At 43.3% G+C, this 23,368-nt stretch overlaps 1 protein-coding gene across 1 annotated transcript in view; it reads right to left on the bottom strand.

Moving 5' to 3' along the window:
* The window catches only part of KCP (kielin cysteine rich BMP regulator), a 565,655-nt gene that overhangs the window by 139,235 nt on the left and 403,052 nt on the right, over positions 1-23,368 (bottom strand). The window contains 2 exon segments of the mRNA XM_053716343.1: positions 13,179-13,352; positions 14,758-14,840. Of these exon segments, the coding sequence (XP_053572318.1) occupies positions 13,179-13,352; positions 14,758-14,840 (257 nt within the window).

Below are 23,368 nucleotides of genomic sequence, written 5' to 3'. Positions count from 1 at the left end.
TGGTGGTCTCTTTATATCTTTGTTATCTGCGCCTCACCTGGTGGTCTCTTTATATCTTTGTTATCTGCCTCTCACCTGGTGGTCTCTTTATATCTTTGTTATCTGCCCCTCACCTGGTGGTCTCTTTATATCTTTGTTATCTGCCTCTCACCTGGTGGTCTCTTTATATCTTTGTTATCTGCGCCTCACCTGGTGGTCTCTTTATATCTTTGTTATCTGCTTCTCACCTGGTGGTCTCTTTATATCTTTGTTATCTGCGCCTCACCTGGTGGTCTCTTTATATCTTTGTTATCTGCCCCTCACCTGGTGGGTCTCTTTATATCTTTGTTATCTGCGCTCTCACCTGGTGGTCTCTTTATATCTTTGTTATCTGCGCCTCACCTGTGGTCTCTTTATATCTTTGTATATCTGCTTTCACCTGGTGGTCTCTTATAATCTTGTTATCTGCTCTCACCTGGTGGTCTCTTATATCTTTGTTATCTGCTCCTCACCTGTGGTCTCTTTATATCTTTGGTTATCTGCGCTCTCACCTGGGGTGGTCTCTTTATATCTTTGTTTATCTGCTCTCACCTGGTCGGTCTTTTATATCTTTGTTATCTGCGCCCTCACCTGGTGGTCTCTTTATATCTTTGTTATCTGCGTCTCACCTGGTGGTCTCTTGTATATCTTTGTTATCTGGCCTCACCTGGTGGTCTCTTTTATATCTTTGTTATCTGCGCCTCACCTGGTGGTCTCTTTATATCTTTGTTATCGCGCCTCACCTGGTGGTCTCTTTATATCTTTGTTATCTGCGCTCACCTGGTGGTTCTCTTTATATCTTTGTTATCTGCCTCTCACCTGGTGGTCTCTTTATATCTTTGTTATCTGCCTCTCACCTGGTGGTCTCTTTATATCTTTGTTATCTGCCTCTCACCTGGTGGTCTCTTTATATCTTTGTTATCTGCGCCTCTCACCTGGTGGTCTCTTTATATCTTTGTTATCTGCGCCTCACCTGGTGGTCTCTTTATATCTTTGTTATCTGCTCCTCACCTGGTGGTCTCTTTATATCTTTGTTATCTGCCCCTCACCTGGTGGTCTCTTTATATCTTTGTTATCTGCGCCTCACCTGGTGGTCTCTTTATATCTTTGTTATCTGCGTCTCACCTGGTGGTCTCTTTATATCTTTGTTATCTGCCTCTCACCTGGTGGTCTCTTTATATCTTTGTTATCTGCCTCTCACCTGGTGGTCTCTTTATATCTTTGTTATCTGCGCCCTCACCTGGTGGTCTCTTTATATCTTTGTTATCTGCCCCTCACCTGGTGGTCTCTTTATATCTTTGTTATCTGCGCCTCACCTGGTGGTCTCTTTATATCTTTGTTATCTGCCTCTCACCTGGTGGTCTCTTTATATCTTTGTTATCTGCCTCTCACCTGGTGGTCTCTTTATATCTTTGTTATCTGTCTCTCACCTGGTGGTCTCTTTATATCTTTGTTATCTGCGCCTCACCTGGTGGTCTCTTTATATCTTTGTTATCTGCGCCTCACCTGGTGGTCTCTTTATATCTTTGTTATCTGCGCCTCACCTGGTGGTCTCTTTATATCTTTGTTATCTGCGCCTCACCTGGTGGTCTCTTTATATCTTTGTTATCTGCGCCTCACCTGGTGGTCTCTTTATATCTTTGTTATCTGCTCTCACCTGGTGGTCTCTTTATATCTTTGTTATCTGCCTCTCACCTGGTGGTCTCTTTATATCTTTGTTATCTGCCTCTCACCTGGTGGTCTCTTTATATCTTTGTTATCTGCCTCTCACCTGGTGGTCTCTTTATATCTTTGTTATCTGCCCCTCACCTGGTGGTCTCTTTATATCTTTGTTATCTGCGCCTCACCTGGTGGTCTCTTTATATCTTTGTTATCTGCCTCTCACCTGGTGGTCTCTTTATATCTTTGTTATCTGCCCTCACCTGGTGGTCTCTTTATATCTTTGTTATCTGCGCCTCACCTGGTGGTCTCTTTATATCTTTGTTATCTGCCCTCACCTGGTGGTCTCTTTATATCTTTGTTATCTGCCCCTCACCTGGTGGTCTCTTTATATCTTTGTTATCTGCCCCTCACCTGGTGGTCTCTTTATATCTTTGTTATCTGCCTCTCACCTGGTGGTCTCTTTATATCTTTGTTATCTGCCTCTCACCTGGTGGTCTCTTTATATCTTTGTTATCTGCGCCTCTCACCTGGTGGTCTCTTTATATCTTTGTTATCTGCCTCTCACCTGGTGGTCTCTTTATATCTTTGTTATCTGCGCCTCACCTGGTGGTCTCTTTATATCTTTGTTATCTGCCTCTCACCTGGTGGTCTCTTTATATCTTTGTTATCTGCCTCCTCACCTGGTGGTCTCTTTATATCTTTGTTATCTGCCTCTCACCTGGTGGTCTCTTTATATCTTTGTTATCTGCGCCTCACCTGGTGGTCTCTTTATATCTTTGTTATCTGCGCCTCACCTGGTGGTCTCTTTATATCTTTGTTATCTGCCTCTCACCTGGTGGTCTCTTTATATCTTTGTTATCTGCGCCTCACCTGGTGGTCTCTTTATATCTTTGTTATCTGCGCCTCTCACCTGGTGGTCTCTTTATATCTTTGTTATCTGCCTCTCACCTGGTGGTCTCTTTATATCTTTGTTATCTGCCTCTCACCTGGTGGTCTCTTTATATCTTTGTTATCTGCGCCTCACCTGGTGGTCTCTTTATATCTTTGTTATCTGCGCCTCACCTGGTGGTCTCTTTATATCTTTGTTATCTGCCTCTCACCTGGTGGTCTCTTTATATCTTTGTTATCTGCGCCTCACCTGGTGGTCTCTTTATATCTTTGTTATCTGCTTCTCACCTGGGGGTCTCTTTATATCTTTGTTATCTGCGCCTCTCACCTGGTGGTCTCTCTTATATCTTTGTTATCTGCGCCTCACCTGGTGGTCTCTTTATATCTTCTGTTATCTGCCTCTCACCTGTGGTCCCTCTTTATATCTTTAGGTATCTGCGCCTCTCACCTGGTCGGTCTCTTTATATCTTTGTTATCTGGCTTCTCACCTGGTGTCTCTTTATATCTTTGTTATCTGCGCCTCTCACCTGGTGGTCTCTTATAATCTTTGTTATCTGCCTCTCACCTGGTGGTCTCTTTATGATCTTTGTTATCTTCCTCTCACCTGGTGGTCTCTTTATATCTTTGTTATCTGCTTCCTCACCTGGTGGTCTCTTTATATCTTTGTTATCTGCGCCTCACCTGGTGGTCTCTTTATATCTTTGTTATCTGCGCCCTCACCTGTGGTCTCTTATATCTTTGTTATCTGCGCCTCACCTGGTGGTCTCTTTATTCTTTGTTATCTGCGCCTCACCTGGTGGTCTCTTTAATCTTTGTTATCTGCGCCTCACCTGGTGGTCTCTTTATATTTTGTTATCTTGGCCCCTCACCTGGTGGTCTCTTTATATCTTTTGTTATCTGGCCTCTCACCTGGGTGGTCTCTTTATATCTTTGTTATCTGCGCCTCACCTGGTGGTCTCTTTATATCTTTGTTATCTGCCTCTCACCTGGTGGTCTCTTTATATCTTTGTTATCTGCGCCTCACCTGGTGGTCTCTTTATATCTTTGTTATCTGCGCCTCTCACCTGGTGGTCTCTTTATATCTTTGTTATCTGTCTCTCACCTGGTGGTCTCTTTATATCTTTGTTATCTGCGCCTCACCTGGTGGTCTCTTTATATCTTTGTTATCTGCGCCTCACCTGGTGGTCTCTTTATATCTTTGTTATCTGCCCCTCACCTGGTGGTCTCTTTATATCTTTGTTATCTGCGCCTCCTCTCACCTGGTGGTCTCTTTATATCTTTGTTATCTGCCTCAACTGGTGGTCTCTTTATATCTTTGTTTATCTGCTCTCTCACCATGGTGGTCTCTTTATATCTTTTGTTATCTGCTCTCACCTGGTAGGTCTCTATATATCTTTGTTATCTGCCCCTCACCTGGTGGTCTCTTTATATCTTTGTTATCTGCCTCTCACCTGGTGGTCCTCTTTATATCTTTGTTATCTGCCCTACCTGGTGGTTCTTTATATCCTTTGTTATCTGCCCTCTCACCTGGTGGTCTCTTTATATCTTTGTTATCTGCCCCTCACCTGGTGGTCTCTTTATATCTTTGTTATCTGCACCTCTCACCTGGTGGTCTCCTTTATATCTTTGTTATCTCGCCTCTCACCTGGTGGTCTCTTTATATCTTTGTTATCTGCTCTCACCTGGTGGTCTCTTTATATCTTTGTTATCTGCTCTCTCACCTGGTGGTCTCTTTATATCTTTGTTATCTGCGCCTCACCTGGTGGTCTCTTTATATCTTTGTTATCTGCCTCTCACCTGGTGGTCTCTTTATATCTTTGTTATCTGCCCCTCACCTGGTGGTCTCTTTATATCTTTGTTATCTGCCCCTTACCTGGTGGTCTCTTTATATCTTTGTTATCTGTCTCTCACCTGGTGGTCTCTTTATATCTTTGTTATCTGCACCTCACCTGGTGGTCTCTTTATATCTTTGTTATCTGCGCCTCACCTGGTGGTCTCTTTATATCTTTGTTATCTGCGCCTCACCTGGTGGTCTCTTTATATCTTTGTTATCTGCCCCTCACCTGGTGGTCTCTTTATATCTTTGTTATCTGCCTCTCACCTGGTGGTCTCTTTATATCTTTGTTATCTGCCTCTCACCTGGTGGTCTCTTTATATCTTTGTTATCTGCGCCTCACCTGGTGGTCTCTTTATATCTTTGTTATCTGCGCCTCACCTGGTGGTCTCTTTATATCTTTGTTATCTGCCCCTCACCTGGTGGTCTCTTTATATCTTTGTTATCTGCTTCTCACCTGGTGGTCTCTTTATATCTTTGTTATCTGCTTCTCACCTGGTGGTCTCTTTATATCTTTGTTATCTGCCTCTCACCTGGTGGTCTCTTTATATCTTTGTTATCTGCGCCTCACCTGGTGGTCTCTTTATATCTTTGTTATCTGCGCCTCACCTGGTGGTCTCTTTATATCTTTGTTATCTGCCTCTCACCTGGTGGTCTCTTTATATCTTTGTTATCTGCTTCTCACCTGCTGGTCTCTTTATATCTTTGTTATCTGCCCCTCACCTGGTGGTCTCTTTATATCTTTGTTATCTGCGCCTCTCACCTGGTGGTCTCTTTATATCTTTGTTATCTGCGCCTCTCACCTGGTGGTCTCTTTATATCTTTGTTATCTGCGCCTCTCACCTGGTGGTCTCTTTATATCTTTGTTATCTGCGCCTCTCACCTGGTGGTCTCTTTATATCTTTGTTATCTGCGCCTCACCTGGTGGTCTCTTTATATCTTTGTTATCTGCGCCTCACCTGGTGGTCTCTTTATATCTTTGTTATCTGCCTCTCACCTGGTGGTCTCTTTATATCTTTGTTATCTGCCTCACCTGGTGGTCTCTTTATATCTTTGTTATCTGCCCCTCACCTGGTGGTCTCTTTATATCTTTGTTATCTGCGCCTCACCTGGTGGTCTCTTTATATCTTTGTTATCTGCGCCTCACCTGGTGGTCTCTTTATATCTTTGTTATCTGCCTCTCACCTGGTGGTCTCTTTATATCTTTGTTATCTGCGCCTCACCTGGTGGTCTCTATATATCTTTGTTATCTGCCCCTCACCTGGTGGTCTCTTTATATCTTTGTTATCTGCGCCTCACCTGGTGGTCTCTTTATATCTTTGTTATCTGCGCCTCACCTGGTGGTCTCTTTATATCTTTGTTATCTGCGCCTCACCTGGTGGTCTCTTTATATCTTTGTTATCTGCGCCTCACCTGGTGGTCTCTTTATATCTTTGTTATCTGCGCCTCACCTGGTGGTCTCTTTTATATCTTTGTTATCTGTCTCTCACCTGGTGGTCTCTTTATATCTTTGTTATCTGCGCCTCACCTGGTGGTCTCTTTATATCTTTGTTATCTGCTTCTCACCTGGTGGTCTCTTTATATCTTTGTTATCTGCCTCTCACCTGGTGGTCTCTTTATATCTTTGTTATCTGCCTCTCACCTGGTGGTCTCTTTATATCTTTGTTATCTGCCTCTCACCTGGTGGTCTCTTTATATCTTTGTTATCTGCGCCTCACCTGGTGGTCTCTTTATATCTTTGTTATCTGCGCCTCACCTGGTGGTCTCTTTATATCTTTGTTATCTGCGCCTCACCTGGTGGTCTCTTTATATCTTTGTTATCTGCCTCTCACCTGGTGGTCTCATTATATCTTTGTTATCTGCCTCTCACCTGGTGGTCTCTTTATATCTTTGTTATCTGCCTCTCACCTGGTGGTCTCTTTATATCTTTGTTATCTGCGCCTCACCTGGTGGTCTCTTTATATCTTTGTTATCTGCCTCTCACCTGGTGGTCTCTTTATATCTTTGTTATCTGCGCCCCTCACCTGGTGGTCTCTTTATATCTTTGTTATCTGCGCCTCACCTGGTGGTCTCTTTATATCTTTGTTATCTGCGCCTCACCTGGTGGTCTCTTTATATCTTTGTTATCTGTGCCTCACCTGGTGGTCTCTTTATATCTTTGTTATCTGCCTCTCACCTGGTGGTCTCTTTATATCTTTGTTATCTGCCCTTCACCTGGATGTCTCTTTATATCTTTGTTATCTGCGCCTCTCACCTGGTGGTCTCTTTATATCTTTGTTATCAGCCCCTCACCTGGTGGTCTCTTTATATCTTTGTTATCTGCGCCTCACCTGGTGGTCTCTTTATATCTTTGTTATCTGCCCCTCACCTGGTGGTCTCTTTATATCTTTGTTATCTGCGCCTCACCTGGTGGTCTCTTTATATCTTTGTTATCTGCCTCTCACCTGGTGGTCTCTTTATATCTTTGTTATCTGCCCCTCACCTGGTGGTCTCTTTATATCTTTGTTATCTGCCCCTCACCTGGTGGTCTCTTTATATCTTTGTTATCTGCCCCTCACCTGGTGGTCTCTTTATATCTTTGTTATCTGCCCCTCACCTGGTGGTCTCTTTATATCTTTGTTATCTGCGCCTCACCTGGTGGTCTCTTTATATCTTTGTTATCTGCCCCTCACCTGGTGGTCTCTTTATATCTTTGTTATCTGCCCCTCACCTGGTGGTCTCTTTATATCTTTGTTATCTGCGCCTCTCACCTGGTGGTCTCTTTATATCTTTGTTATCTGCGCCTCACCTGGTGGTCTCTTTATATCTTTGTTATCTGCCTCTCACCTGGTGGTCTCTTTATATCTTTGTTATCTGCCCCTCACCTGGTGGTCTCTTTATATCTTTGTTATCTGCGCCTCACCTGGTGGTCTCTTTATATCTTTGTTATCTGCCTCTCACCTGGTGGTCTCTTTATATCTTTGTTATCTGCGCCTCACCTGGTGGTCTCTTTATATCTTTGTTATCTGCCTCTCACCTGGTGGTCTCTTTATATCTTTGTTATCTGCGCCTCACCTGGTGGTCTCTTTATATCTTTGTTATCTGCGCCTCACCTGGTGGTCTCTTTATATCTTTGTTATCTGCGCCTCACCTGGTGGTCTCTTTATATCTTTGTTATCTGCGTCTCACCTGGTGGTCTCTTTATATCTTTGTTATCTGTCTCTCACCTGGTGGTCTCTTTATATCTTTGTTATCTGCCTCTCACCTGGTGGTCTCTTTATATCTTTGTTATCTGCGCCTCACCTGGTGGTCTCTTTATATCTTTGTTATCTGCGCCTCACCTGGTGGTCTCTTTATATCTTTGTTATCTGCGCCTCACCTGGTGGTCTCTTTATATCTTTGTTATCTGCGTCTCACCTGGTGGTCTCTTTATATCTTTGTTATCTGCCCCTCACCTGGTGGTCTCTTTATATCTTTGTTATCTGCGTCTCACCTGGTGGTCTCTTTATATCTTTGTTATCTGCGCCTCACCTGGTGGTCTCTTTATATCTTTGTTATCTGCGCCTCACCTGGTGGTCTCTTTATATCTTTGTTATCTGCTTCTCACCTGGTGGTCTCTTTATATCTTTGTTATCTGCGCCTCACCTGGTGGTCTCTTTATATCTTTGTTATCTGCCTCTCACCTGGTGGTCTCTTTATATCTTTGTTATCTGCCTCTCACCTGGTGGTCTCTTTATATCTTTGTTATCTGCGCCTCACCTGGTGGTCTCTTTATATCTTTGTTATCTGCGCCTCTCACCTGGTGGTCTCTTTATATCTTTGTTATCTGCGCCTCTCACCTGGTGGTCTCTTTATATCTTTGTTATCTGTGCATCACCTGGTGGTCTCTTTATATCTTTGTTATCTGCGCCTCACCTGGTGGTCTCTTTATATCTTTGTTATCTGCGCCTCACCTGGTGGTCTCTTTATATCTTTGTTATCTGCCCCTCACCTGGTGGTCTCTTTATATCTTTGTTATCTGCGCCTCACCTGGTGGTCTCTTTATATCTTTGTTATCTGCGCCTCACCTGGTGGTCTCTTTATATCTTTGTTATCTGCCTCTCACCTGGTGGTCTCTTTATATCTTTGTTATCTGCCCCTCACCTGGTGGTCTCTTTATATCTTTGTTATCTGCCCCTCACCTGGTGGTCTCTTTATATCTTTGTTATCTGCCCCTCACCTGGTGGTCTCTTTATATCTTTGTTATCTGCCCCTCACCTGGTGGTCTCTTTATATCTTTGTTATCTGCGCCTCACCTGGTGGTCTCTTTATATCTTTGTTATCTGCGCCTCACCTGGTGGTCTCTTTATATCTTTGTTATCTGCCTCTCACCTGGTGGTCTCTTTATATCTTTGTTATCTGCGCCTCACCTGGTGGTCTCTTTATATCTTTGTTATCTGCGCCTCACCTGGTGGTCTCTTTATATCTTTGTTATCTGCGCCTCTCACCTGGTGGTCTCTTTATATCTTTGTTATCTGCGCCTCACCTGGTGGTCTCTTTATATCTTTGTTATCTGCTTCTCACCTGGTGGTCTCTTTATATCTTTGTTATCTGCCTCTCACCTGGTGGTCTCTTTATATCTTTGTTATCTGCCTCTCACCTGGTGGTCTCTTTATATCTTTGTTATCTGCTTCTCACCTGGTGGTCTCTTTATATCTTTGTTATCTGCTTCTCACCTGGTGGTCTCTTTATATCTTTGTTATCTGCTTCTCACCTGGTGGTCTCTTTATATCTTTGTTATCTGCTTCTCACCTGGTGGTCTCTTTATATCTTTGTTATCTGCCCCTCACCTGGTGGTCTCTTTATATCTTTGTTATCTGCGCCTCACCTGGTGGTCTCTTTATATCTTTGTTATCTGCCTCTCACCTGGTGGTCTCTTTATATCTTTGTTATCTGCTTCTCACCTGGTGGTCTCTTTATATCTTTGTTATCTGCGCCTCACCTGGTGGTCTCTTTATATCTTTGTTATCTGCCTCTCACCTGGTGGTCTCTTTATATCTTTGTTATCTGCCCCTCACCTGGTGGTCTCTTTATATCTTTGTTATCTGCGCCTCTCACCTGGTGGTCTCTTTATATCTTTGTTATCTGCGCCTCTCACCTGGTGGTCTCTTTATATCTTTGTTATCTGCGCCTCACCTGGTGGTCTCTTTATATCTTTGTTATCTGCGCCTCACCTGGTGGTCTCTTTATATCTTTGTTATCTGCCTCTCACCTGGTGGTCTCTTTATATCTTTGTTATCTGCGCCTCACCTGGTGGTCTCTTTATATCTTTGTTATCTGCCCCTCACCTGGTGGTCTCTTTATATCTTTGTTATCTGTCTCTCACCTGGTGGTCTCTTTATATCTTTGTTATCTGCGCCTCACCTGGTGGTCTCTTTATATCTTTGTTATCTGCCCCTTACCTGGTGGTCTCTTTATATCTTTGTTATCTGCCCCTCACCTGGTGGTCTCTTTATATCTTTGTTATCTGCCTCTCACCTGGTGGTCTCTTTATATCTTTGTTATCTGCCCCTCACCTGGTGGTCTCTTTATATCTTTGTTATCTGCGCCTCACCTGGTGGTCTCTTTATATCTTTGTTATCTGCCTCTCACCTGGTGGTCTCTTTATATCTTTGTTATCTGCGCCTCACCTGGTGGTCTCTTTATATCTTTGTTATCTGCCCCTCACCTGGTGGTCTCTTTATATCTTTGTTATCTGCGCCTCACCTGGTGGTCTCTTTATATCTTTGTTATCTGCGCCTCACCTGGTGGTCTCTTTATATCTTTGTTATCTGCGTCTCACCTGGTGGTCTCTTTATGTCTTTGTTATCTGCGCCTCTCACCTGGTGGTCTCTTTATATCTTTGTTATCTGCGCCTCTCACCTGGTGGTCTCTTTATATCTTTGTTATCTGCGCCTCTCACCTGGTGGTCTCTTTATATCTTTGTTATCTGCCTCTCACCTGGTGGTCTCTTTATATCTTTGTTATCTGCGCCTCACCTGGTGGTCTCTTTATATCTTTGTTATCTGCCCCTCACCTGGTGGTCTCTTTATATCTTTGTTATCTGCGCCTCACCTGGTGGTCTCTTTATATCTTTGTTATCTGCTTCTCACCTGGTGGTCTCTTTATATCTTTGTTATCTGCGCATCACCTGGTGGTCTCTTTATATCTTTGTTATCTGCGCCTCACCTGGTGGTCTCTTTATATCTTTGTTATCTGCCCCTCACCTGGTGGTCTCTTTATATCTTTGTTATCTGCGCCTCACCTGGTGGTCTCTTTATATCTTTGTTATCTGCGCCTCACCTGGTGGTCTCTTTATATCTTTGTTATCTGCGCCTCACCTGGTGGTCTCTTTATATCTTTGTTATCTGCCTCTCACCTGGTGGTCTCTTTATATCTTTGTTATCTGCGCCTCACCTGGTGGTCTCTTTATATCTTTGTTATCTGCGCCTCACCTGGTGGTCTCTTTATATCTTTGTTATCTGCGCCTCACCTGGTGGTCTCTTTATATCTTTGTTATCTGTCTCTCACCTGGTGGTCTCTTTCTGTCTTTGTTATCTGCCTCTCACCTGGTGGTCTCTTTATATCTTTGTTATCTGCGCCTCTCACCTGGTGGTCTCTTTATATCTTTGTTATCTGCCCCTCACCTGGTGGTCTCTTTATATCTTTGTTATCTGCGCCTCACCTGGTGGTCTCTTTATATCTTTGTTATCTGCGCCTCACCTGGTGGTCTCTTTATATCTTTGTTATCTGCGCCTCACCTGGTGGTCTCTTTATATCTTTGTTATCTGCGCCTCACCTGGTGGTCTCTTTATATCTTTGTTATCTGCCTCTCACCTGGTGGTCTCTTTATATCTTTGTTATCTGCCCCTCACCTGGTGGTCTCTTTATATCTTTGTTATCTGCTCCTCACCTGGTGGTCTCTTTATATCTTTGTTATCTGCGCCTCACCTGGTGGTCTCTTTATATCTTTGTTATCTGCCTCTCACCTGGTGGTCTCTTTATATCTTTGTTATCTGCGCCTCACCTGGTGGTCTCTTTATATCTTTGTTATCTGCGCCTCACCTGGTGGTCTCTTTATATCTTTGTTATCTGCCTCTCACCTGGTGGTCTCTTTATATCTTTGTTATCTGCCCCTCACCTGGTGGTCTCTTTATATCTTTGTTATCTGCGCCTCTCACCTGGTGGTCTCTTTATATCTTTGTTATCTGCGCCTCACCTGGTGGTCTCTTTATATCTTTGTTATCTGCCTCTCACCTGGTGGTCTCTTTATATCTTTGTTATCTGCGTCTCACCTGGTGGTCTCTTTATATCTTTGTTATCTGCGTCTCACCTGGTGGTCTCTTTATATCTTTGTTATCTGCCCCTCACCTGGTGGTCTCTTTATATCTTTGTTATCTGCGTCTCACCTGGTGGTCTCTTTATATCTTTGTTATCTGCGTCTCACCTGGTGGTCTCTTTATATCTTTGTTATCTGCTTCTCACCTGGTGGTCTCTTTATATCTTTGTTATCTGCGCCTCACCTGGTGGTCTCTTTATATCTTTGTTATCTGCGCCTCACCTGGTGGTCTCTTTATATCTTTGTTATCTGCGCCTCACCTGGTGGTCTCTTTATATCTTTGTTATCTGCGCCTCACCTGGTGGTCTCTTTATATCTTTGTTATCTGCGCCTCACCTGGTGGTCTCTTTATATCTTTGTTATCTGCGCCTCACCTGGTGGTCTCTTTATATCTTTGTTATCTGCGCCTCACCTGGTGGTCTCTTTATATCTTTGTTATCTGCGCCTCACCTGGTGGTCTCTTTATATCTTTGTTATCTGCGCCTCACCTGGTGGTCTCTTTATATCTTTGTTATCTGCCCCTCACCTGGTGGTCTCTTTATATCTTTGTTATCTGCGCCTCACCTGGTGGTCTCTTTATATCTTTGTTATCTGTGCCTCACCTGGTGGTCTCTTTATATCTTTGTTATCTGCTTCTCACCTGGTGGTCTCTTTATATCTTTGTTATCTGCTTCTCACCTGGTGGTCTCTTTATATCTTTGTTATCTGCCCCTCACCTGGTGGTCTCTTTATATCTTTGTTATCTGCGCCTCACCTGGTGGTCTCTTTATATCTTTGTTATCTGCGCCTCACCTGGTGGTCTCTTTATATCTTTGTTATCTGCGCCTCACCTGGTGGTCTCTTTATATCTTTGTTATCTGCCTCACCTGGTGGTCTCTTTATATCTTTGTTATCTGTGCCTCACCTGGTGGTCTCTTTATATCTTTGTTATCTGCCTCTCACCTGGTGGTCTCTTTATATCTTTGTTATCTGCGCCTCACCTGGTGGTCTCTTTATATCTTTGTTATCTGCGTCTCACCTGGTGGTCTCTTTATATCTTTGTTATCTGCTTCTCACCTGGTGGTCTCTTTATATCTTTGTTATCTGCCTCTCACCTGGTGGTCTCTTTATATCTTTGGTATCTGCTCCTCACCTGGTGGTCTCTTTATATCTTTGTTATCTGCGCCTCACCTGGTGGTCTCATTATATCTTTGTTATCTGTCTCTCACATGGTGGTCTCTTTATATCTTTGGTATCTGCCCCTCACCTGGTGGTCTCTGTCTTTATCATCTTTCCCTCCCCTGATGTTCTGTTTATGTCTTTACTACCTGCCCATCTCCTGGTGGTCTCTTTATGTCTTTACTACCTGCCCATCTCCTGGTATTCTATTCTGCCTGAGCTCTCTCCCTTCTTCTGCTGTTGTCTATGTGCCCTGTGTCCCTCTCAGGGATCCTGACTCACTCTGCAGGAGCAGCGGCTGCACTCATCCTCAGGGTCAGGAAAGGTCTCTCCGTTGGTGCAGTCTCGTCCATTGTAGTTGCAGCCATTGCACACAGGGCACATGCAGGGATCCTCCGCCGGATGTGAGCAGGTCACTTTACCACAGAGTCGCAAACTGCAGGTCACATGACCCTTCTGCAAGAACACAGCACACGCTTGTTTTTTTTTATAAATCATTTTAGTTATTCCAATTCATTTGAACAGCTGTTATCTGAATTAGTTTACTCACGAAAATGATGTTTAAGTTATAACAGGAAATTCTGGTTAAAGAAGGAACACATAAGCTTCTAAAGAGGACATCACATAAATGAAACATTATCAGTAATTCATTTAATAATATTTGTATCTCCATAAAGTATCTCTACGCACGCTTATTTGCAACCAATCTGTCAACTGAGCATGTGCAAGAACTTTAACATTAAAAAACATTGTGCATTGTATAGTCAAGAGGTCTGTGCTGGTGAAACCTACTAATATCATAGGAAAACCTGCTAGATATGCATTTTCTGGTGGGTTGGAATTCCACAGAAACATTTTGGTGGAATTTATATGGTGGAAATCTGCTGGAAAGTAATGAGATAACAGTTTTTTGTCACACTGTCTGTCTGTTCTGTCTCATCTTTACCACCTTCTATCTCTCATGATTATTTGAAATTGTCATTTGAGTGCCAGATTCCTGCCACTTGAAATATAGATTCTTGCGAGCCATGGCCCTCTTTGCCCATTTATTGGACTTCTTTAATCTCTTTGCTGCTGACACTACTCTTCTTGACCACTCATCTGCTGATTCTGCTCATCATATCTGATAGTCTTTTGACCCCTTCATTGGCTTTTGACTTCTCACTTGGACAATCACTGGTACTCTTCTTGCATGTCTGTTGACAGCCTTTCCTGCCTGACTATGAGATGTCTCATCCTAATATTCAATAAATGGGTCGAGGACTGGATTCCATATAGAGTGCTGGGTCAATGTGCCATAAATTCGATGCTCTGCCAGTTAATCCCAACCTGGACTAACATATACTACATGCCATATCATCACAGTTTTATAATAGTTTTTGAGTAGATTGCAATGTTCTTAAATTTGATCTGCCCATGACCTGCCATACCATACACTTTGCACGGCTCTTCTAAGTGGTTGGAACAGACCCAGAGACAACTATTGGAGAAATTCCTTAATTAATTTATTCCTACTCTGCTGACAATGAGATCTTTACATTCATTTATTAGTGATACCCATGAAAGGTCTATTAAGTTACCTAAATGCTGTACTACAGAACCATTTAGAACAACCATTGCTATATAAAAAAAACAAATATTATGTGCAAAAAAACAATCACAATGAAGGTGGACTCCTAATGAATGTTTTTGTCATTTTAAAAGTAAAATTAATAGGCCGTTTCTCTAATTCTCAATTCATCTTTTAATCACAGCCTTTTTGGGTTATTTTTTCCTTTAACAGATTGGCTGCCAAGCTGTAACCATCTTTAATCAAGGCATTAAATATCTTCCTTTTTATTTTTACCCAAAGCCCACTCACCATACAGCGGCACTGCTCACACTCACTCTGCGGAGAAGTGAATTGCTCACCATCTGCGTAGTTATGACCCTGGAAGTTGCATCCTGGGAACAAAGGCAATGAATTCTATAGGCATTAATGTATTTATGCTGCATCCAAGGATACATCAACAAACTCACCCATAACATATTTGTATTCCATATAACAGTGACAAGAGGAAGACAGGAGAATCATAGGAAATCTTCTGGGCCTCAATAATTAGGTGTCTTACTTTCTAGCTGGCACATCTATAGTCCCCTGATGTAGTATTTAAACATTTTGGGTAACATCTCTCTTTAGTTAGGTAATGACAAGTAATTAGGATTGAAAATAGAAGGTTCATTGTAGAAGAGAACGTCTGCTCTTCAGATTAGATCTAGGGCTGCTAGAGGGAATGGAGTGGCTAGTAACATAGTAAATGAGGAGCTGGATGCTATCACTGAGTAGCCAATTGAACTGAGTAGGCGGCCTCAGTTCTAACAATCAGCGCTTCCTCCTCAATCATGATTGGTTAACTACTTAGCCAGTTCATTTTAAAATTGTTTTTAACAAACTGTGTATAAAGGAGGACACCTGGGGGCCCATTTATCAAAGGGCTTGCGGACCTGATCCGACACTGCGGATCAGATCCGCAAGACCTCGCTAAATGCGGAGAGCAATACGCTCTCCACATTTAACATTGCACCAGCAGCTCACAAGAGCTGCTGGTGCAATGCCGCCCCCTGCTGACTCGCGGCCAATCGGCCGCCAGCAGGGAGCTGTCAATCAACCCGATCGTATTCGATCGGGTTGATTTCAGGCGGTTCCTGTCCGCCTGCTCAGAGCAGGCGGACAGGGTTATGAAGCAGCGGTCTTTAGACCGCTGCTTCATAACTTGTGTTTCTGGCGAGTCTGAAGACTCGCCAGAAACACGGCCCTTCAAGCTCCATACGGAGCTTGATAAATGGGCCTGCTGGACTAGGCCCAGAGGCTGATTATAAACAAAGTTGGATCCAGAATTAAAAACAGAATTTATGTTTACCTGATAAATTACTTTCTCCAACGGTGTGTCCGGTCCACGGCGTCATCCTTACTTGTGGGATATTCTCTTCCCCAACAGGAAATGGCAAAGAGCCCAGCAAAGCTGGTCACATGATCCCTCCTAGGCTCCGCCTACCCCAGTCATTCGACCGACGTTAAGGAGGAATATTTGCATAGGAGAAACCATATGGTACCGTGGTGACTGTAGTTAAAGAAAATAAATTATCAGACCTGATTAAAAAACCCAGGGCGGGCCGTGGACCGGACACACCGTTGGAGAAAGTAATTTATCAGGTAAACATAAATTCTGTTTTCTCCAACATAGGTGTGTCCGGTCCACGGCGTCATCCTTACTTGTGGGAACCAATACCAAAGCTTTAGGACACGGATGAAGGGAGGGAGCAAATCAGGTCACCTAAATGGAAGGCACCACGGTTTGCAAAACCTTTCTCCCAAAAATAGCCTCAGAAGAAGCAAAAGTATCAAACTTGTAAAATTTGGTAAAAGTGTGCAGTGAAGACCAAGTCGCTGCCCTACATATCTGATCAACAGAAGCCTCGTTCTTGAAGGCCCATGTGGAAGCCACAGCCCTAGTGGAATGAGCTGTGATTCTTTCGGGAGGCTGCCGTCCGGCAGTCTCGTAAGCCAATCTGATGATGCTTTTAATCCAAAAAGAGAGAGAGGTAGAAGTTGCTTTTTGACCTCTCCTTTTACCGGAATAAACAACAAACAAGGAAGATGTTTGTCTAAAATCCTTTGTAGCATCTAAATAGAATTTTAGAGCGCGAACAACATCCAAATTGTGCAACAAACGTTCCTTCTTTGAAACTGGTTTCGGACACAGAGAAGGTACGATAATCTCCTGGTTAATGTTTTTGTTAGAAACAACTTTTGGAAGAAAACCAGGTTTAGTACGTAAAACCACCTTATCTGCATGGAACACCAGATAAGGAGGAGAACACTGCAGAGCAGATAATTCTGAAACTCTTCTAGCAGAAGAAATTGCAACTAAAAACAAAACTTTCCAAGATAATAACTTAATATCAACGGAATGTAAGGGTTCAAACGGAACCCCCTGAAGAACTGAAAGAACTAAATTGAGACTCCAAGGAGGAGTCAAAGGTTTGTAAACAGGCTTAATTCTAACCAGAGCCTGAACAAAGGCTTGAACATCTGGCACAGCTGCCAGCTTTTTGTGAAGTAACACAGACAAGGCAGAAATCTGTCCCTTCAGGGAACTTGCAGATAATCCTTTTTCCAATCCTTCTTGAAGGAAGGATAGAATCTTAGGAATCTTAACCTTGTCCCAAGGGAATCCTTTAGATTCACACCAACAGATATATTTTTTCCAAATTTTGTGGTAAATCTTTCTAGTTACAGGCTTTCTGGCCTGAACAAGAGTATCGATAACAGAATCTGAGAACCCTCGCTTCGATAAGATCAAGCGTTCAATCTCCAAGCAGTCAGCTGGAGTGAAACCAGATTCGGATGTTCGAACGGACCCTGAACAAGAAGGTCTCGTCTCAAAGGTAGCTTCCAAGGTGGAGCCGATGACATATTCACCAGATCTGCATACCAAGTCCTGCGTGGCCACGCAGGAGCTATCAAGATCACCGACGCCCTCTCCTGATTGATCCTGGCTACCAGCCTGGGGATGAGAGGAAACGGCGGGAACACATAAGCTAGTTTGAAGGTCCAAGGTGCTACTAGTGCATCCACTAGAGCCGCCTTGGGATCCCTGGATCTGGACCCGTAGCAAGGAACTTTGAAGTTCTGACGAGAGGCCATCAGATCCATGTCTGGAATGCCCCACAGCTGAGTGACTTGGGCAAAGATTTCCGGATGGAGTTCCCACTCCCCCGGATGCAATGTCTGACGACTCAGAAAATCCGCTTCCCAATTTTCCACTCCTGGGATGTGGATAGCAGACAGGTGGCAGGAGTGAGACTCCGCCCATAGAATGATTTTGGTCACTTCTTCCATCGCTAGGGAACTCCTTGTTCCCCCCTGATGGTTGATGTACGCAACAGTTGTCATGTTGTCTGATTGAAACCGTATGAACTTGGCCCTCGCTAGCTGAGGCCAAGCCTTGAGAGCATTGAATATCGCTCTCAGTTCCAGAATATTTATCGGTAGAAGAGATTCTTCCCGAGACCAAAGACCCTGAGCTTTCAGGGATCCCCAGACCGCGCCCCAGCCCATCAGACTGGCGTCGGTCGTGACAATGACCCACTCTGGTCTGCGGAATGTCATCCCTTGTGACAGGTTGTCCAGGGACAGCCACCAACGGAGTGAGTCTCTGGTCCTCTGATTTACTTGTATCTTCGGAGACAAGTCTGTATAGTCCCCATTCCACTGACTGAGCATGCACAGTTGTAATGGTCTCAGATGAATGCGCGCAAAAGGAACTATGTCCATTGCCGCTACCATCAACCCGATCACTTCCATGCACTGAGCTATGGAAGGAAGAGGAACGGAATGAAGTATCCGACAAGAGTCTAGAAGTTTTGTTTTTCTGGCCTCTGTCAGAAAAATCCTCATTTCTAAGGAGTCTATTATTGTTCCCAAGAAGGGAACCCTTGTTGACGGAGATAGAGAACTCTTTTCCACGTTCACTTTCCAACCGTGAGATCTGAGAAAGGCCAGGACAATGTCCGTGTGAGCCTTTGCTTGAGGAAGGGACGACGCTTGAATCAGAATGTCGTCCAAGTAAGGTACTACAGCAATGCCCCTTGGTCTTAGCACAGCTAGAAGGGACCCTAGTACCTTTGTGAAAATCCTAGGAGCAGTGGCTAATCCGAAAGGAAGCGCCACGAACTGGTAATGCTTGTCCAGGAATGCGAACCTTAGGAACCGATGATGTTCCTTGTGGATAGGAATATGTAGATACGCATCCTTTAAATCCACCGTGGTCATGAATTGACCTTCCTGGATGGAAGGAAGAATAGTTCGAATGGTTTCCATCTTGAACGATGGAACCTTGAGAAACTTGTTTAAGATCTTGAGATCTAAGATTGGTCTGAACGTTCCCTCTTTTTTGGGAACTATGAACAGATTGGAGTAGAACCCCATCCCTTGTTCTCTTAATGGAACAGGATGAATCACTCCCATTTTTAACAGGTCTTCTACACAATGTAAGAATGCCTGTCTTTTTATGTGGTCTGAAGACAACTGAGACCTGTGGAACCTCCCCCTTGGGGGAAGTCCCTTGAATTCCAGAAGATAACCTTGGGAGACTATTTCTAGCGCCCAAGGATCCAGAACATCTCTTGCCCAAGCCTGAGCGAAGAGAGAGAGTCTGCCCCCCACCAGATCCGGTCCCGGATCGGGGGCCAACATTTCATGCTGTCTTGGTAGCAGTGGCAGGTTTCTTGGCCTGCTTTCCCTTGTTCCAGCCTTGCATTGGTCTCCAAGCTGGCTTGGCTTGAGAAGTATTACCCTCTTGCTTAGAGGACGTAGCACTTTGGGCTGGTCCGTTTCTACGAAAGGGACGAAAATTAGGTTTATTTTTCGCCTTGAAAGGTCGATCCTGAGGAAGGGCGTGGCCCTTACCCCCAGTGATATCAGAGATAATCTCTTTCAAGTCAGGGCCAAACAGCGTTTTCCCCTTGAAAGGAATGTTAAGTAGCTTGTTCTTGGAAGACGCATCAGCCGACCAAGATTTCAACCAAAGCGCTCTGCGCGCCACAATAGCAAACCCAGAATTCTTAGCCGCTAACCTAGCCAATTGCAAAGTGGCGTCTAGGGTGAAAGAATTAGCCAATTTGAGAGCATTGATTCTGTCCATAATCTCCTCATAAGGAGGAGAATCACTATCGACCGCCTTTATCAGCTCATCGAACCAGAAACATGCGGCTGTAGCGACAGGGACAATGCATGAAATTGGTTGTAGAAGGTAACCCTGCTGAACAAACATCTTTTTAAGCAAACCTTCTAATTTTTTATCCATAGGATCTTTGAAAGCACAACTATCCTCTATGGGTATAGTGGTGCGTTTGTTTAAAGTGGAAACCGCTCCCTCGACCTTGGGGACTGTCTGCCATAAGTCCTTTCTGGGGTCGACCATAGGAAACAATTTTTTAAATATGGGGGGAGGGACGAAAGGAATACCGGGCCTTTCCCATTCTTTATTAACAATGTCCGCCACCCGCTTGGGTATAGGAAAAGCTTCTGGGAGCCCCGGCACCTCTAGGAACTTGTCCATTTTACATAGTTTCTCTGGGATGACCAACTTGTCACAATCATCCAGAGTGGATAGTACCTCCTTAAGCAGAATGCGGAGATGTTCCAACTTAAATTTAAATGTAATCACATCAGGTTCAGCTTGTTGAGAAATGTTCCCTGAATCAGTAATTTCTCCCTCAGACAAAACCTCCCTGGCCCCATCAGACTGGGTTAGGGGCCCTTCAGAAACATTAATATCAGCGTCGTCATGCTCTTCAGTATCTAAAACAGAGCAGTCGCGCTTACGCTGATAAGTGTTCATTTTGGCTAAAATGTTTTTGACAGAATTATCCATTACAGCCGTTAATTGTTGCATAGTAAGGAGTATTGGCGCGCTAGATGTACTAGGGGCCTCCTGAGTGGGCAAGACTCGTGTAGACGAAGGAGGGAATGATGCAGTACCATGCTTACTCCCCTCACTTGAGGAATCATCTTGGGCATCATTGTCATTGTCACATAAATCACATTTATTTAAATGAATAGGAATTCTGGCTTCCCCACATTCAGAACACAGTCTATCTGGTAGTTCAGACATGTTAAACAGGCATAAACTTGATAACAAAGTACAAAAAACGTTTTAAAATAAAACCGTTACTGTCACTTTAAATTTTAAACTGAACACACTTTATTACTGCAATTGCGAAAAAACATGAAGGAATTGTTCAAAATTCACCAAATTTTCACCACAGTGTCTTAAAGCCTTAAAAGTATTGCACACCAAATTTGGAAGCTTTAACCCTTAAAATAACGGAACCGGAGCCGTTTTGAACTTTAACCCCTTTACAGTCCCTGGTATCTGCTTTGCTGAGACCCAACCAAGCCCAAAGGGGAATACGATACCAAATGACGCCTTCAGAAAGTCTTTTCTAAGTATCAGAGCTCCTCTCACATGCGACTGCATGCCATGCCTCTCAAAAACAAGTGCGCAACACCGGCGCAAAAATGAGGCTCTGCCTATGCTTTGGGAAAGTCCCTAAAGAATAAGGTGTCTAAAACAGTGCCTGCCGATATTATTATATCAAAATACCCAGATAAAATGATTCCTCAAGGCTAAATATGTGTTAATAATGAATCGATTTAGCCCAGAAAAAGTCTACAGTCTTAATAAGCCCTTGTGAAGCCCTTATTTATGATCGTAATAAACATGGCTTACCGGATCCCATAGGGAAAATGACAGCTTCCAGCATTACATCGTCTTGTTAGAATGTGTCATACCTCAAGCAGCAAGAGACTGCTCACTGTTCCCCCAACTGAAGTTAATTGCTCTCAACAGTCCTGTGTGGAACAGCCATGGATTTTAGTGACGGTTGCTAAAATCATTTTCCTCATACAAACAGAAATCTTCATCTCTTTTCTGTTTCTGAGTAAATAGTACATACCAGCACTATTTCAAAATAACAAACTCTTGATTGAATAATAAAAACTACAGTTAAACACTAAAAAACTCTAAGCCATCTCCGTGGAGATGTTGCCTGTACAACGGCAAAGAGAATGACTGGGGTAGGCGGAGCCTAGGAGGGATCATGTGACCAGCTTTGCTGGGCTCTTTGCCATTTCCTGTTGGGGAAGAGAATATCCCACAAGTAAGGATGACGCCGTGGACCGGACACACCTATGTTGGAGAAAAAGGAAAATGCCTCTGTGGGAGTTTTTTTTTTACATTTCAAATGTCAATGAATGTTCCCCTGTCTAACCAATTATGTGTAGCATGAATCAGTGCTTAATTTTGCAGCAACTCTGGTGAGTGGAAAAGAACACTATATTAGAAATAAAAGATAATTTGTCTGTCTGTCTGTATTGATCTGTCTGTTTGTATCTATCTATCTATCTATCTATCTATCTGTATCAATCTGTCTGTTTGTATCTATCTGTCTGTCTGTCTGTACTAGCTGTCTAGCATAAGGAAAAAAAACTTAAAACAAATCAGAAGAATTTACTTACGGCTAGATTCAGAGTTTTGTCGGTAAAGACCCGCATAGCTAACGCTGTTTTTTTCCCAGCGCACCCTAAAGACAACGCTGGTATTTAGAGTTGTCTGAGGGGCTGCGTTAGGCTCAAAAAAGGATGCGTTGAGCCTAATTTAGCTCCACATCAACCCTCAATACCAGCGTTGCTTACGGTAGCGGTAAGCTGGAAAAACGTGCTCATGCACGATATCCCCATAGGAAACAATGGGGCAGTTTGGGCTGAAAAAAAACCTAACACCTGCAAAAAAGCAGTGTTCAGCGCCTAACGCAGCCCCATTGTTTCCTATGGGGAAACACTCTCTAAGTCTGCACCTAACACCCTAACATGAACCCAGAGTCTAAACACCCCTAACCTTACACTTATTAACCCCTAATCTGTCGCCCCCGCTATTGCCGACACCTGCATTATACTATTAACCTCTAATCTGCCGCTCCAGACACCGCCGCAACCTACATTATCCCTATGAACCCCTAATCTGCTGTCCCTAACATCGCCGACACCTATATTATATTTATTAACCACTAATCTGCCCCCCCCCAACGTCGCCGCTACTTTACCTACACTTATTAACCCCTAATCTGCCGACCGGACCTCGCCGCCACTATAATAAATGTATTAACCCCTAAACCGCCGCACTCCCGCCTCGCAAACACTATAATAAATAGTATTAACCTCTAATCTGCCCTCCCTAACATCGCCGCCACCTACCTACAATTATTAACTCCTAATCTTTTAATGTTGCTAATTGTAGGTAATTTATTTAATTAATTTAATGATAGTGTAGTGTTAGGTGTATTTGTAACTTAGGTTAGGATTTATTTTACAGGTAATTTTGTACTTATTTTAACTAGGTAGCTATTAAATAGTTATTAACTATTTAATAGCTATTGTACCTAGTTAAAATAAATACAAAGTTGGCTGTAAAATAAATATAAATCCTAAAATAGCTACAATATAATTATTAGTTATATTGTAGCTATATTAGGGTTTATTTTATAGGTAAGTATTTAGTTTTAAATAGGATTAATGTATTTAATTTTAGGAATATTATTTCATTTCAATTATATTTATGTTGGGTTTAGAGTTAGGTTTAGGGGTTAATAACTTTATTATAGTAGCGGCGACGGTGCGGGCGGGAGATTAGGAGTTAATAATTGTAGGTAGGTGGCGGCGATGTTAGGAAGGGCAGATTGGGGGTTAATGCTATTTATTATAATGTTTGCGAGGTGGGAGTGCGGCGGTTTAGGGGTTAATACATTTATTATAGTGGCGGCGAGGTCCGGTCGGCAGATTAGGGGTTAATAAGTGTAGGTAAGGTAGCGGCGACATTGGGGGGGCAGATTAGGGGTTAATAAATATAATATAGGGCTCAGCGATGTTA

Source organism: Bombina bombina, chromosome 6, assembly GCF_027579735.1.
Source record: "Bombina bombina isolate aBomBom1 chromosome 6, aBomBom1.pri, whole genome shotgun sequence".
NCBI lineage: Eukaryota > Metazoa > Chordata > Amphibia > Anura > Bombinatoridae > Bombina > Bombina bombina.
The sequence above is the reverse complement of the archived record's forward strand: the minus strand, read 5'-3'. Positions and strand labels throughout refer to the sequence as shown.